Raw genomic sequence first — 17,625 nt, forward strand, 5'->3', positions numbered from 1 at the left:
TAATCAATAATTCTTTGAAACTGTGTAGTCTTCAGCTTGGAAGCTTGCTTGTAAATGATTTTTTATATTTAACCCTCACTCATTACCAAGTGAGTACTTCCACATTTCATTGGTTCACCCCAATACGGAATACTTTCTCAGGCTTGCAAGTCAAAAGAGACAAAATGTTTAGCTTGACTGCTGAAGCATTGTTTAGACCAGAGACACACACAATGTAAATATTTATTGTAACCCTATAAGAGCCATATTGCCAGTGGTGGATTTTTAGGTATGTGTATAATTAGACCTCCCTATAGCTGATGGCCACCCAAAGTTACAGGTATTTGTAGACTGTACATTGTTAACTGAGACTGTTAACATTTGAAACATAAACCTATGAACCATGAATTGCCATTGTTGAATTCTGCTATTTCAGTTTATTTCATTGCTTCCACTCTTTATTTGTACTACTTCCTGATTAAAGTGCATTGCAGGGGGTTGGACTAGATGACCCTGGGGTACCTTCCAACTCTACAACTTTATGATTCTAAAATTTGTGGAGGCTTGTCAATTAGGACAGGGGTTGCCAACCCAATTCCTTCATTGGCCTTAATTGGTGCCCCAGAACGGGGCACCAGGCTCTGAGCTTTCTTTTTTCTAAATTTAAGTTTCTAGAAAGAAATAATGAAGTATAACGTGCTGTTTTTGTTAAATGAGCCAGACTGGCAGCTCCTGCCTGTCAGTGTTTTTAGCCAATGAGTGAAGTCAGAGTTGGGACTGGGAAGTGCTTTGTTTACCTGTTGTTGAAATATTGCCAGAGAATGCTGTATCTTAATGACTCTACCTTAAATTAGACAACAGTATATGCTGTGCTGTCTGGTGAAACTGTTTCTCCTATTCCTATTTCTATAGCTTGGGAAGTAAGTGGTGGTTGTTTTTATCACTGGAGAGATTTTTTACTTGAGCTGCAATTCAAATCCCCAATCTTTTGCACTTGTGGTGGAGGATGGGGCAGAGGGCTCATTTCACCCAGCCCAAAACACAGCTGGCATAAGTTTCCCTGCCTTCCACCCTGGCTGGCATGAGCAGCAGAACTGTGGATGTGGTGGTGGCTGCACCACACTGCCATGTCCATCAGCCATCTGGCAGGGGCTAGGATTGGTCTTTTTTTAGTCCCTTTTTATCATTTGCAGAAAGCTGATCTTAAAAAACAACACGTGTATCACATTTTACTCTAGTCAGTTGTTTTAAGTGCATATATAAATAAACATTTATAACACCAGTGGTATATACAGTGCTGTATTTTTGGAATTACTTGGCTATGGAACAACTGTTATGATTATTCTCTTTGTTTTCTTTAGGAAATTGTATTTCTACAAGATTGCTTGAAGCATATGGCTTTCTGAAAAAGCAACTGAAAGATATAGTTTCCTTTTTCTTATGTTCTCTGTGTGTGTCACTGAATTATGTTTTAATTGAGCATATGAATGTGAGCTTTGCTGAAGTATTCAAAGTGTGCTGGATATAAAATATGTTTGTTCTGGGTATAAGCTTTCATGTGCATGTTCGAAAGCACGTCAAGTGCAAGTAGATAAATAGGGAAGGTAAACGGCATTTCCGTGCACTGCTCTGGTTCACCAGAAACGGTGTAATCATGCTTGCCACCTGACCTGGAAGCTGTCTGCGGACAAATGCCGGTTCCCTCGGCCTATAGAGTGAGATAATAATAATATTTTATTATTTGTACCCCGCCCATCTGGCTGGGATGAGCATGCAGCCCCAGAGTTGTTCACGACTGGACCTAACGGTCAGGGGTACCTTTACCTAAGGTGCTACTGGACAATTTTTTAATTTGACTGTGTCAGACCAACACAGCTACCTACCTGAATCTGAATGTAAAATAGTTTGAGCTCTTCTTTGCTTCCTCCTTTGGCACAGTACAACTGAGCCCCTCAGCTCTTTCCATTGCTGCTTATGTCATCCTGAGCTGTTACTCATACTTTCAGGAAAAGTGACAGCTCAACTGAGAAGAACCCTCCAGTGTAGAATTATCTTCACATGTGAGCACACACTTTACCATGGGGTTTAGGTAAAAATTGGATCCAGTAACCTGTTTCCTTGTGACTCCTCTATATCAGAGAGATGGGACATAATATGCTAGCTGATTACTTGTTGATTTACACATTTAAAAAACTCAGCTGGCCTTTCTCCCATATAGAAAATTATGGTGCAGGATTATTGGCCAGAGAAGGATCTTCTTCCACTAACTGTCATTTCATTATCTTATACAGAAGAAATTATTTCTAGAGTCTCTCCTGTTTTGCAGGTTAGGGTGGAGAGAATATTCACATTGAAGGTTCTGAAGGTGCTAGCACTTTACACAGTTTCTCCCTCCCTCTGGAACACCCTCTAATTGGATGTCAAGGAGATAAAGAACTATCTGACTTTTAGAAGACATCTGAAGGCAGCCCTGTACAGGGAAGTTTTTAATGTTTGACATTTTATGTTTTTATATGTATTGGAAGCCACCTAGAGTATCTGAAGAAGTGTGCATGCACACGAAAACTGATACCAATAACTAACTTAGTTGGTCTCTAAGTTGCAACTGGAAGGAATTATTTTATTTTATCTTATTTATTTTATTTTGTTTTGACTATGGCAGACCAACACGGCTACCTACCTGTAACCAGCCAGATGGGCAGGGTATAAATAAAGTATTTCTTTCTTTCTTTTATTTATTTATTTATTTATTTATTTATTTATTTATTTATTTATTTATTTCACAAACCCACTAAAATCAATGGTATAATAAAGATCTTACTGAAAACCAGACAATTGTGTAAATGGCTTTAAAAAAGTAAATGGTATGTGTTGGAATTCACCATTATTATTTTTCTAGGCATTTCTCATTTCTGCTGTGGGGAGTGTGGAAAGTCTAAAGGGATCAAAAGTGTGGATCTAAAATGATGTGGATCTATAATTTTAGTCTATGGGTGAGGGCAGTAGAGATGCAGAATGTTAGGAGGTCTGGTGAAAACAAGTAAACAAAAAGGGGAAAAAGAGAAGAAAATTGCCTGCTTTACTTCCTAACCAGGTATCCTGGAGTTAGAGGTTAGAGGTCTGCTCGGTCCTAAACATTCAAGAGTGCAAGCTAGCTCTAGTTTCTATTCCAGGACAAGATGAGAAGTCTTGAGGTTTGCATTCTTGGTCTGCTGCTGTCATAATTATTTATTCTGAATGTGTGATGCAAAGATAGCAAAATGAAATCAGTTTCTGTATTTCAGCCTCTTTCTGGTTATAAATTGTACAGCTCATAGCTGAAATGCATTTCATGTCATTGGCGAAATGGCTTGAATCTGAACCATTATATCCAAGGAAGAGTTAAAACTGAAAATATTCTTGACCAATACTTATAACCCCATTCTTTTTTTGTCACAAACAATGTGCACTGTCTTAATAAGTGAAACAGCCCATCTTCATTATGTCAAATTTCAAACATTTGAATTGTTAAGGTGCCTTGATATTATTTGATTGAAAGGCAACAAATAATACTGTATTTACAGCATCCTTCTTGGTGGAATGGCATATACATGGAGGTCCCAAGAATATTGGGGGTAGTATCCTGACTTGGGAACACCCTCTCCCAAGAGGTATGCCTGGCAGCAGTTTTACTGGCATTTTGGTGCCCGGATAAAGCTCACCTGTTCATCTGGGTATTCATTAGTGGACTGGTGATGACTGCATATTATTTGGGGGGGGGGGTGTTATTGCTATTTTGTAGGCTATTTATGTGTGGCTTTCTGTGAACGGGGAAAGTTATCAAAGTTGCCATTGCGGCCATGTTGGCTACCCTAGCTTTAGTAGTTAAGGCATGGCTCACTCATTCAAGAATGAAACATGGTCAAGGTTTAAGAGGGAGGCAGCATGGTTCATGAAAATGTTCCTGTTATAACTAATGATCAGGAAAGCATACTCTGTGAAATTAAGGGTTGTATCCTTCACAATAACAGTGTTTGTAGAATAACTTCTGCTCACATGGTGGAATTTCCCCTCAATCTCCCCACCCCCACTCTCACCCCCCACAAAAACCTCCCAAACCTACTCTGGTGGTAGTGGAACAGATTCAGGTCCCCTCTTGCCATTGTTTGCCAGGCAGTGGAAACTTTTATTCCAGAAGACTTTTGTTTTGCCAGGCACTAGTTTATTTGCCGAGCCTGTCCCTGGTTTCCTTTATGTGTATTCCTCTTATGTGTATTGTGTGTGTTTGTTAGATTATTGTTTTAAGGATAGTAAATCATCCTGAGTAAAGATTTTGCATTATAATAGTGAGATACAAATCTCTTTGTAAATAAATATTGCTTCCTTTCCTCGTCAATACTTTCTCTCCATCAGCAGAAAAGTATGTCATTGAAGCATACTGACTTCAGTCCCTGGAAGAAATGACACAAAAATGCTGTGTTAGTGATGGTGCTATCTCCAACATTCTGCTATGTCAAATATGAAGACCACAAGAACTTGAGCTGATCAGGGTCTTCATGCAGCTCTAGCATTCAGTAGCATCCTCTTCAGTAAAGCTTGGCATTTGAATCTATATTTACATACTAATAAATTGCAGACTGTTTTTTTCTTTCTGAGAATGCATATTGTCTTCTACTGGTGGCATCTAGTACCCTCTTTCCTGGCAAAGTGGTGCTGAAAAACCTCTTCCCAGAAATGCTTGACATTTATCTTCTTGTAACAGAAGCAGAACTGTTTCAGCTTGAATGACTCTAACAGTGTGATAAATTTTCCCCTTGAGTGTATTTTTCATCAAATTTATGGCTAGATTCTCCTTGCAACTCCTTCCTTTTTGTGTGGATAATAATTCCTTAAAAGATAATTGATTTCTTAGCTTGTTACTGATTTTAGTTTGATGCTAAAACAATTCATTGCACTCGTGTAACAGTGCCTGACGTTGCTAGCGCAGGAATTACTAAATCATAGAATTGGAAAGGACAAAAGTCTGCTTAGTCCACAGGCATGTGTGTGTCTACATATGTGGGTACATGAGCACCTACACACAGCAGAAGCACCACATACCTGAGTCTGTGATTGGGGCATATGGTTGAGTTGTGTTATCTGCACTGGTTACTGATGTGTTTCTGTGCTGGTTATTCTCTTTAAAGCCCCATACAGGTTAGGAAGAAGATATCTAAAAGTCTCCTAACATGAATCTGCCCACTCTCTTATAATCTGGAGGGTCCCTATTGCTAATAGTTATGGCTCATCCAGCAGGAATGTGAAATAATGCTTTCTCAGTTCCTTCCTTTGTAGAGCTGGCTGATAGAGTTTCTATTAAGCCATAAATATGGCATAGAAATGCTTTAAGCAAATTATTATACCTTTATTCCTTCATTTCCCCAGAATGGCAGGGTAAAAATTGTTGTTGTTGTTGTTGTTACTATTATTGTTATTATCTTTGTCCTCCCTGTTTTTGCATATTTCTGGTTCTTTCTCCTTTTAAAAAAAGCTTTACATTTTCTTTTGTTTAAATCAGTTTCATGTCCATTCATTAGCTAGTCCTTGTACCTGCGGTATATTATATATCAAAGCATGATCATCTGCATCTCATTGATTCTTACAAGAACATTTTAATTGATATAGTGTATCTTGACTTTATTATTTTTACCCCTCCACTTTTTTTCTTTTCTGTTTATTTGAATTAAGCTTTGTGGCAGGTCCTTGTATTTTTATTCAGCTTGTATCATACCTACTTACTATAAGTGCTCAATAAATAATAAACATTACTGCTTTTTTATTGTACCTGTTATCTGGTCATGCAGAAAGGCCAATAACTAAGATAGCAAATAGAAATAATGTATACAATATTCTTCTGTGGAAATGTGGTGGAATGATGCTAGTGAACGTGATACTTAACTCCAAGACACAACCTTATAAAAATGGGCTGAGGAAATGAAACCTCAAACAAGATAAAAACAATTGAAATGAGGGGAAGTGGTTCATGGCATCTAGAATCTATACATAGAAATATCATGTCTAAATTAAGGGTGGTAACAAGAAACAGATGGTAAACAAGTTAATTGAAACCTGTGGTGCAGAGCTTGCTGTAAAAACACCCTCTTTTGGATTATCTCATGGAAATAAAAAAGGCAATATACTAATCTAAGTTCTTGAGAGGAAAAAAACTGCAAAGCAGTAGATGGACACTTTTCTAATGCATAAAATGTTCTTTTTCCACAGATTCTAGATCAAGAGCGAAGTACGACAGGTATTTGGCAAAGGCGTAACCTTGCTTGGAGAGTGATCAGTCTGCTCTGATGCCACTCAAGACTTCACAAGCCATTGGCTGACCTGTCCAAGCTGACTTCCTGCTAACGATATCAAGGAAAATGAAATATTTCATGGACTTCCTAATACTTCTGAATCTTTCAAGGCAGCAAATGTGTGTGTATATGTGTGTTGAAAGGGGACATCCTATTTTCTGAATGACAAAGAGCTCTGCCATGGCTGGTGACCATCACTGGAGGGGTCTCAGGAATATATTCCAGAGTTATCTGGAACAACCCTCACAGGATTACCCTTCAGTCCTGGGGTCTTGCTGGTCTTAATTACTTTATGTATTTGATGTTAAAAATGCTCTGATGACCTTTTCAGACGTTGATAGATGTAATGTAAACTTCAGCTGTTTGCAAAGAGAAATGGAGGGTTTACGGACCTTACCATGCAGCCTGCATTTGACAGTTGCCACAACCTGCAGTTGGCTACAGTAACCATGTGACCTTAGCTTACTGTTTATAGAGCCTTAAGAGGCATCCTGAGGAGGAATTCCCTGCCAGTCTTTGATCTTACTGTAACGCGGGGCATTTGCCAAGTATTGCCATGATGTGTGAGGTAATGCCTACCATCAGCGAGAGTGACCCCTTGGGGTCACAGCCGGGCTCTGATTCTGATGCCAACTTTGAACAGCTGATGGTGAATATGCTTGATGAGAGAGACAAGCTGCTAGAGACTCTTCGGGAAACACGTGAGACTCTGTCTGTGACTCAGGGCCGGCTACAGGAGACCGTGCATGAGAGAGACCAGCTGCAGAGGCAACTGAACTCTGCTTTACCTCAGGTAAGATAAATACACGGATTTTGTGGAAACTAAAAGATGGCAACAGCAGGAAAAGTCATGGGCAAAGATACTCGCATGCCAGGACAGCGGGCATGGCTTTCTTAGTCTAATTTGAGAGGATATGGCTAAAGTTGGACATGAATGTAATGCATAGTGCATTGGTTTCTCATCACTGTAGGCACTTGCCAGGGATGGAGTTTTGAAACCTTTTCTAATTTCCTTCTAAATTAACTGCAAAGCTGCTTATAGCAGGTACTATATAATACGGCATTTTCTGCTTTAGCAAGGTGTTGGACTAGGTGATCTTTGAGGCCCCTTCCAGCTCTAATTGCAGCAATCACTTTATCTGTGTTAATACTTTCTTGCTCCCAATATTTCAGTAGCATTGACAACAGTGTCTTTCTGGACTGACTGGCACAACTCTGCAGTGGTTTTGCTCTGACTAGGAGATAGTGTTAGAAGACCACCAGTTAGCTCCTCTGAAATTCATCTTGTTGGATGTAATAAGAGTCCAATCTTGCCTTCTAAGAGATTTAACATCCATATGAAACTTGTGGGTAAGAACATAAGGGAACCAGAGGTGACATATCAGTGATGCCTAACTCTTTTTATCCTTGTCCTCGGATCCAGGTGGGTCTGGATTCACTGAGCTGATGCTTGAAGTTGGTGGTGGGCTAGATGAGATAGAAAAAGCTTAAGTGTAATTAAGATATGATGGGAGCTGATAATGGATGAGCCAGTCAGCCTAGGAGCAGGTGGGTTGCCTCTTCTGGAGGGGGTTGCAGTTCCCTGTGAATGAGTAGGTTTACAATTTGGAAGTGCTCAATACAGCTACTTTTCCAGCTGATCGTTTGCTGGAGAAAAACTAGACATTGTTATACATGCTGTAGTAACTTTATATATACAGTCATAACTTCATATGTCTATCTATCATGATTGCAGGCAGTTCCAAGCAGGATTTGTGGGGCTCAGGAATTATAGGCCTAGGTCACAAATAGCCATAACTGCACCCATGTCTGATTACGATGGAGCTTAATCTCTCCACATGTCCAGGGAGGCTGTTCTGAAAGCTTGTGTAAGGAACATAAAATCTGGTTCTTGGGGAATTGGCCAGCTGCCACATGTAAAATACTACATTTAGCAACTGAATGTTGGTCTTTTTTGTAGCTATTTATTTAAAACTAGAGACTGCCTCAGTGCCCCAGGCTAAATTCCAAGGAAAAGAACTGTTCAGTCATAATTGTTTGCAGTTTCATTTCCAGAGTTCTAATTAATTCTAACACCTTAACTAGTAGTGTGCCAATAACAGATTTCCTCTGATCTTCATAGTCCTTTTAATTCTGGTTCTCATTTCTTCCTAAGTCAGCTTGTATAGCTCAGTTGTTTAGAGCGTTATGCTGATAATGCCAAGGTTGCATGTTCAATCCCTGTTTGGGACAGCTGCATAGTCCTGCATTGCAGGGGGTTCGACTAAATGATCCAACTCTACAATTCTGTGATTCCCTCCTGACTCAGCTTTCATGGAATTTGATGCAGCAGTGTGTTGGATGGGGCATGATATGTATGTACATGTAGTGAAGGTTACTCTGTAACTAATTAAATGAAGTACAGGTAACTTGCATCTTATGCTTATTATACTGTACTTGAGTACAGCTTTATGCTGAACACCATTAAATAATTAAATAAATTTTGTGCATGGGGGTGGGAGGAGGCAGCAATCCGTCAGTCTTTGGGAGAGTGGTTGAGAGAGTAATTGGAGTGTGGAGAGAGAGTGGAGGAGATAGCACAGAGTTTGGGAGGTGGTTGAAGAGAGATTGGTGGAGGCCAGAGAGACTTGTGGAGGAGTTTGGAAAGACATTGGGGGAGGTTGGAGTGTGGAGGAGGTACTTGGAGAGAGTTGCAGACTGCAGAACAGCCCCCAAACACAAGGTATCATTGTCATCAGCTACTGAGCTCCCGTTGCTCGGTCCCTGCTCCTGCCAACCTAGCATTTTGAAAGCACGTCAAAGTGCAAGTAGATAAATAGGTACCGCTCCGGTAGGAAGGTAAATGGCGTTTCCGTGTGCTGCTCTGGTTTGCCAGAAGCGGCTTAGTCATGCTGGCCACATTACCCGGAAGCTGTACGCCAGCTCCCTCGGCCAATAAAGCGAGATGAGCGCCACAACCCCAGAGTCGGCCATGACTGGACCTAATGGTCAGGGGTCCCTTTACCTTTACTGAGAAACTAAAGAAGCAGAGGGTGGCTCCCATGCTGGAAGAGAAAATGGTTGTGCTGGACTGTTTGAAGGATGGCATGCCTGTGTGTGCTGCGGCATGCAAATATGGACAGAACAAGTCCAGCCCCTGTGCCATCAAGGTGCATGAGAAGGAGATTTGTGGCAGCAAGCACATCACTAACTGCAAAGGTGATCAGCCAGGTGTGGGACAAGGCCTTGGTGGAGACAGAAAAGGCACTGAACTTGTGGCTGGAAGACATGAACTGTAAATGTGTTCCTGTGGAGGGCAGCATCTTACTCCAAAAGGCTCTCAGCCTCTATGACCGCTTCAAACCTTCCACCACAGTTGTGGAAAGCCAGCCCAGTTTGGCATAACAGCTTTAAGGTCCACTTCAACCTCATGAATGTCCAAATGACTGGGGAAACTGCAGGTGCAGACAAGAGGCTGCAAAAACATACCACGTGAAACTAAAGATGCTGATGTATGACAAGGTATATCTTCAATGCAAGTCTTCAGTGCAGACAAGATGGGGCTGTTCTGGAAGAAAATGCCTGAGGTGACTCAGATTGCCAAAGCTGAAAAACAAGTCCTTGGCTTGCAAAAGATCCAGTGACTGTGCTGCTCTCTGGCAAAGTGGCTGGACACCTAATAAAGCCATGCTTGCTGTACAGGTCTCCTTCCTGTGGTTTGGCAATCCAACAAAAAGGCCTGGATGACTTTTCCATCATTTCTGGACTGGAAGGAACTGAGAGAGTCTCACCTGGAGTTTAAAGTGATGCTTGTGGATACTGCTTCTGGGTAGCCCAAGGCACTCTGCTTTGCACATAGTTCCCAATACGACTTCCCTCATTGAGCCTCTGGATCATGGTGTGATTCACTGCTTCAAGGTTGCTTACATGAAGCTCACCTTCTCTTGGATGATCAATGTGATGGATGTTGGAAGTCCTTCAATATTGCCCATTGCATCACCTACATCAAACAGACAGTGAATGCAACCAGGGCTGAAACAGTGAAGGCATGCTGACAGAACATGTATTTGCATGATTTTGCAGGATTTCCAAGCATTGCCACTGAGCTTGAGGACATTGTGCCAGGCAAGTGGGTGGTGATAGCTTTGTTGACCATATTTAGGGGAAAAGCTAATTGGAGGCCAACAGGTATTGACTGTTGAAGAGCTTGAGGAACTGGTCAGATCAAGTTCAGAATGTGAGGATGGTGAGTGTGAGACAGCAAGCTGGAACCTGCATAACTTTAATAAACTCATATCTGAAGAAGTATGCATGCACACGAAAGCTCATACCAAGAACAATCTTAGTTGGTCTCTAAGTGCTACTAGACAATTTTCTTATTATTTTTAATATATATTTCTACTGTGTGTGTCAGACCAACACGGCTACCCACCTGAATTTTATAAACTCTTTCAAGTAACAAAGCACACAAATGATCTGATTCCAGAGTTTCATGCATCTATGGAATGCAGCCTCAAGATCATCTATGGCATTACAGACACTATGAGACCATAAAAGGAAATGCTTGACAAACCCAAGAAACAACAGTGGCAGTTGCCAATCACAATGTCCCTGATGAAGAAACCACCAGTAACAACATTAGATGAGCCCACGCAACCCACCTGTGGTTCCAAACCACAGCCAAGCACTTTTTCTCGTCCGCACATAATCCCCCAAAGCATCAATTAGCAAAGAAGAGGAGGAGGGAGACTAAGAGCTGCATTTGTTCCTCATTGGTAAGTGAAGCAATTTTTTTTGAGGTTTCAAGAGGTTGCTCTGGTTTTACACAATTTTGCTTATACACTAAATGACCAGGAGCATAACCCTTGTGCAAGATGCGAGTTACCTGTATTACTACCTTTTACGTGAGGGAGAGCCAAATGTGAAGTTCTAAGCTAGCACATAGCACTGTAGGATATGAAGAACTTACCATCTTTTTGCAGTATGTTTATAAACAGATTGTCAAAAGCAGTGCTACAAACTTCCCAGCATGGACTTTGTGTGTGCCCTTAGCACAAGTACCTAAACTCATGAAAGTTTTAATAAACTTTTTCGACACAATAATTGTATTCTGTGCAAATTCATAATTAGCATTTTTTTCTACAGGTACTCTAACATTAATACTGTGATGCTATAGAGTGTTTATTCTCATGAAAATCCATCCCTGATAACTGAGGGGAAGCTGAACAGGTTTGGTACAGTGTTGTGGCGTGGTAGTACCAGCAGGTGGTGCTGAAATCTAGGGAAGACCCATAGCTGGTGCCCAGGGTAATGTTTTATTTATGCTAGCTTCCACCCCCCACCCCGATTCAGGTGGAATCGGAGGTGTTCATTTACAATGCTGCAGGAACTGCTTAATCATGCCTTTGCCTGTTTCTTTTCTCCCAAACTGTTCCATTCTGTTACGCGTTTTAATAAGTTAGGTACACGCATAATAACATACTATGTGTGTTCTTCGTTTATAAGAGAACTTGGATGCCTCCAGTCACAATTCCAAGTATGAGCATTGTATCTTATCAACATCATTTGTTGCTTCTTTTGTGCATTCTTTTCAAACCCAAACATTTATTCCTTGCTCACACCATTTACAGTTGATTCATATTATATCAAGGGCATTAAATACAGATTTACACTTGGAAGACAGTTTATATAGGGAAAAGATACAGTGTTTATACTTGGAAACTTGACAGAAGGCATTCAAGTTCTCTTGCAAAGGAACAACATACATACATATGACAATATTTGTCATAGGGAAAAATATGTGTAATACAGTTCCAGGGTATGGTTAATGCCTCTGTCTTAAAGATGGCCTCCCTGGATCAAGAGGTCTTAGAAAATTACTGTCCCCTCTCTAGTATTCCTTTCCTGAGCAAGGTGATTGAGATGCTGGTGGCAAGCCAGCTGCAGGTACACCTAAAGGAGGCAGATTATCTAAACCAGGGGTTGGCAACCTAAGGCCCATGGGCCACAAGCGGCCCACGGGGGTTGTTTTACCAGTTCACGAGCTGCCCCCGAACCAAGCCACCTGCTCAACAAGTCCCCGCGCATTGCACTAAACCGGCACAGTGCAGTGCCACAAATCGCGTTGACTCAGACGCTGGAAAATATGTCTGCGCAGATGCTGGAAATTGCGGGCGCGGGCGCTCATGTGCACCCACGATCCGGACCATGGAGGGATGAGCCCAGAGAAAATAGTTTGCTCAATCCAGCTTCACACGGTACTTAAAAGGTAAGAGAAGACAGAAAGCCCTGTCCTTAATACCTTGTTTTATCATAAATCTTGCAGACTTCTAGGCTGCAGAAATACACCAATAATGGAGTATTGTGGTATTGTGCTATTACATCATCTAGCACAGTAATTTTCGATGTTTACTGTAACAGCCTAGGAAAAGGCATACCTTACCCAAGCAAAGATGCTGTGGGTGGAACACATTTTTTATGCTGACAAAGTCCCACTCAGTTTATACTCGATTGAGGGTCCCTGTTGGCAGCTGTTGGTGGCTGTCAGTGGAGGAGGAACAAGCAGCCTGAAAGCAGCCCTTTTGGGCTGCTCCTTCCTCCTCCTCCTCCTCCACCTTTGCCACTGTCGGCAGTGGAGGAGGACTGTATACTGTCAAACAGGTGGAGGTTGTGAAATTCACCTCAGAGAGGCAAATCTTGCACAGAGCAGGTCTCTGGGGCCATGGCCTTTTCATTGCCTACCCCATTAGCTGGTAGTTGAAATCCGGGCACCATAATGGGTGTTTCCCATATATTTATTATTTAAACTTCAGTGCTTAGAAAATTTCAAAGGGGATATATTTGGTCTACTTCCCACGTTACTCCTCCTGGAGCTGAATCTAGAAGTCATTCATACAAAATCAGAAAGTGGAATTTTTTTTGCAAGTATTTGAGTCATACAAAGGTGTACTAAGCTGCTCCTGATTTCTGGGCACACCACTATCTGTCTCTCAATGAGATGTGAGTAAGTATTCTACCCTTCCCACACACATTATAATTTTACTCAAAGGATGCATAAAATCCAAGCCAAAGTTTGACATTGGATTGAATCAAAAGTAATCCATACACCTAGGTTTATTTATGTTTGTTTATTTCACAGCTAGATTGCAATAAAACCTCCAAGTGGTTTACAGTAAGAATTATCAGTAAAGAAAATAGTTAAAAACAACTATTTAAAACATTAAAAAAAAATTAAATTCAATTACGATATATGCTTAAGAGCCAGGTTAAAGTGCATGTCAACATTTTACATATTGGATAGGTTTGCCTAAACAAAATATTTTTAGCAGGCACCAAAAAGAGTGCAGTGAAGGTTCCTTGCCACTAGGAACAGCTGCAGTTTTAAAGCATTACAAAGATTTTGCACAAAGTTAAACATTAAGTGACATGGACTTTTATTGTCTAAAACAAGTGCAGACAATGTGATACCCTCCTGAAGTTGTTCAACTATAATTCCCATCAGTCCCAGTCAGCATGGCCAGTGGTGAGGGTTGATGAGTGTTGTAGTCTATCAACATCTGGAGAGCATTGTGTTTGGCTACTTGTGGTCTTAGCATTCTTACTGAAGAAAATTGGTAGGCATGACACTGTAGCACTTGGCAGCTCCCAGGCAGGAGGATAATAAGCCAATCCTAAATGTAGTTGTCACTGTCTCCTTGTTTCATGCAGATGATTGAATGTGTATGTGTGTGGAGTGGGGATGGTTGAGTTTACCTTCAGTAAAATGCAGACAAGATTATTTGAAAACAGTGCGAGTGGCTGTTATTAATATTGTGTGTCCAAGGCTCTGGGTCTCATGTGCATATCTTTCAGAACAGAAGAGAGCCCAGGGTTGGGATTAACCTTGGCAGCCATGTTCTGAGGTGATTATTTAGCAGGTCAACCATGAACCCCAAACTGAGATGCTAGGCCCTGCAGCATGCTGCAGAGCCTAGCTAAGGGTATGACAGCTCACTTTCTGGCTTGTAGTGAGAAGGGGGAGGACCTGTATTTTTAGAAGGGGGAAAGAAACTCAAATATTTCTTGCATTATAGTACTACCAACCCCAGGGTACTTCACATTCAGCTGAGCAGCGACAGCAGTCTGCAAGAGCTTGGCAAGGGAGGGAGAGCTAAGCACTCAGCCAGACAGGCTGCTTACAAGCCCAGTATGAGCACCTTCTGGCCTTGACACATTTTGGTCTTTCTGCTTCCTCACTGAGCTGAATGACCTTCTGCCCTTGGCAAATTCCCAGTTGGGTCAGCCAGATCCAATAAATTCCAAGCTGGTCAAAAGGTACCCTGGCCCTAAATGGGCTCTGCCGTAGCTGATTTTCAGGCACACGCCCCTTTGTGGCCTCACATGCTCAATGCCCACGTCTTGGATTGAGAGCCACAGCTCTGGTGTCTGCACTCATCCATGTTGAGCAGCTGGGCAGAGAGCATGCCAGGTCAGCCAAGGGAGGGTTACGCCTCTCGGGCTCTGCAGCCGCTTGGATTAAGGGGCTATGCGGATTTACTCTCTGCTCTTGCTTCAATTCCTCTCCCTCCGACGTTCTGTATAGGGAACATGCAAGCAATGCAGAGCAAACTAGGTCATTGCAAAGGGACTTTGTGCATCTGTGAGATCCTCTGGGGGAGGCTGCTGGCTCTCCCAGCTCCCAGCTTCTGCTTGTAGCATTTTTGCCTCCGTTACCAAGTCACACTGCTGCCTCCCCTGGATCTTGAAAAGGGATGTGATTAGCACAGGCAGCAGATGGGGAATTTCCGTGAGCTCCAAATGCCTCCTCTTGACAAGGGCTTCGCTGACACTATTCCAGTACCCAGTTCTCCTCCTCCTCCCAGACAGACAGATTCTGCAAGAAGCAACTTCCTGCTGGTTTGAACCTCAGGCACCAGGGTCTGCAGCAGGACATGGAACTTAGGCTGCTTCTACCCTTCATCTCTGGATTTAGTTGCTATTCTCCCCTCGGCCTGGCAGAGCCATGGATTTACAGATCAAGCTGGCTATGATTCCCCAGCATGAATACAGGGAACAAATCCATAACCATCCATCTGTCCAATGGCATTAATTTCAGCATGTACATGTATCAGGTAAGCAGGATACCCCTTGCAGTGTCTGCCCACTATAGCTTTTCACCTTTTCTTGGTAGATGGAAATACTCCAGGCTCTTAAAGCAAGTGTTGAGGCCTGTCTGAACCTCCACAAGCAGCTGCTTTTCTTCTAGTTCTACTTCTTTCAGGAGTTGTGTTGCCTATAGGCATGAACTTCTGTTCGTATTTGTTTCTGTTAAGAAATGGAGTATCAGTGCCATAGGCTACTCCAAATGTCTTGAGGGGGAGAGGGGAAAAGAGCAGTGTTTTTTCCCTTAAAAATGTTTAGGGGTACTCTCACTTTCCTATTCATATTGAAATACTGCTCCTCAATAAGGTCAAACTTAGATTCACAAAATGTTTAGGGGTATGCGTCCCCCCGTGTCCCCCCAGAAAAGAACCACTGGGAAAGAGTGTTGGGCACAGTTAGCGCTATCAGGTGCTTCCCCTGACAGATAAGACAAAGAATATTTCCTAGAGAGTTGCACGGAGCAGAGATTTTCTACCACGCTGAACCCTCAATGAAAAGTTCATTGAGTACAAACAAAAGAGCAGTTGACCTTTGGGAGCTTCTGATTTATAGTGATCTGTAACATATAGTAACATGCCTGAACAAACAGACCTGCAGGTTTGGAATTTAGAAGTGGGAAATGCCTAAGTATGAACATATAGCCTGTTGCTTTCCCCCTGCTGTTTGAAACTACTTTGTGAGCTGCCCACTGTACATCATGATAAAATGGCTAGACCTTTGCTTTATTTTGAAGGGTCCATGTGAACTAGAGTCATACTTTCAAAGGGCTGAAGTTTTTCCTTCCTGGTGGAAGATAGGTGATTTACCTTTTTGGGAACTAATTGCCATAGCCCCAAAGGCACTTCCCCAAGCCCTCTATGAGGGCTGAAAAAATTCCAGGGAGTCTGTAGTCACCAGACTCCTAGAATTTTGATTGGTAGCACCATGGAACTGGACAAAACACATGGCATGCATGTGGGACTGATACATAAAAATTCACACCTATCAAAAAATGTGTGAAATTTTGTTTTCCACCCTCAAACCTGCCTACTCCTTCCTTTCATTTCTGTCTTTATGTATACATACCTCTCAGGCAGCCTGTGAACAGACAATACATTTTCCTTCAGGAGCACGACCAGTGTTGCTGCTGCAACGTATTTGTATTTATTTTCCTGTGACCATCCTGGGCATCTATTGGATATGCCCAAGAGGAATAATAAAGTTTCTTTACCTGCTCTATATGCTTGACTAGTTTTGGAATTGGGCTGTGATTAGCATCATAGATTGCACCTGACAGTCTCATTTTTATTCTCCCCTGATATCTCTCAGAAAGGTGACTGTTTGCATAATGGTCTACCTTACATCTCGTCATTTTCTAGCCCGACCTAGTGGCTTTCCCCTGACAGTGGGATTGTAGGAAAAACCAATCTTTTAAAAGGGAATTAGACCAATTCATTTACAATAAAGCTACTAGTCATAGCGGCTACAAGCAGCCTGCACAGAGCCAGCAGACGTCTGAATACCAGTTGCTGGGGACTAACCATAGAAAAGAACTATTGCCCTTATGTCCTGCTTGTGGTCTTCCCCTGAGTATCTGGCTGCATAATGTGGGAAGCACAATGCTGGACTAGATAGGCCTTTGGTCTGATCCATCAGGAGATGGGTTCCTTAAGTCCAATACTGATTCATTTGGACATTCTTTTTTCTTCTTTAAAATTCTCTTATGTGCACATTGGACTAATTATTATCTGTGATGCAGTTAATAACACTGATTGTGTCTGTATCTCTTTTGATCCACTATGCCTGGCACAAACAGTTATTCCAGTTAGATGCCAAAAAATGTGACTTACATCCTAAGTAGACTCAATTCATTCCTTGAACTCTGAGGCAAATCAGTAGGGAAAAGAAGAATTGTCCTTGTATCTGAAAAAAATGTTCCGCATGCTCAGTCATTGCTGTGTTTGGCTCTTCCGATATTAAGAAAATCATTTTACATAATTGATATGCTCTTAACATTTAAAATCACAAGTTCTTTTGCTTTTGCTCAAACAGTTGAGGTGTGACAGATATCCCTTAAGGTAGCCTGTGCCATATCCACCTAAGGCTTTAAAATTAAACTTGATACCTTCAGCTACACCGGGAAGCAAACGAGAAGCAAGTATAAGTTTTAAATCTCTGATATAAAATGCGTCCAATAATTCATTGCTTTCGAATACTTGAACAA

At 41.8% G+C, this 17,625-nt stretch overlaps 1 protein-coding gene across 13 annotated transcripts in view; it reads left to right on the forward strand.

Annotated features, from left to right (window-relative positions):
• Window positions 1-17,625, forward strand: part of PPFIA4 (PTPRF interacting protein alpha 4) — a 105,762-nt gene that overhangs the window by 28,831 nt on the left and 59,306 nt on the right. For 11 of the 13 annotated variants that reach the window (XM_083746454.1, XM_083746460.1, XM_083746461.1 and 8 more), the window contains one exon: window positions 6,220-7,095. In XM_083746454.1, coding sequence (XP_083602580.1) covers window positions 6,859-7,095 — 237 coding nt within the window. In that variant the 5' untranslated portion in view covers window positions 6,220-6,858. Of the gene's footprint in view, window positions 1-6,219; window positions 7,096-15,029; window positions 15,392-17,625 lie in introns of those variants that run through there. The other 2 variants (XM_083746458.1, XM_083746456.1) reach the window with 2 other exon arrangements.

The sequence above is a fragment of the Podarcis gaigeae genome (genome assembly GCF_964106915.1).
Source record: "Podarcis gaigeae genome assembly, chromosome: 6".
In the NCBI taxonomy this organism is placed as follows: domain Eukaryota; kingdom Metazoa; phylum Chordata; class Lepidosauria; order Squamata; family Lacertidae; genus Podarcis; species Podarcis gaigeae.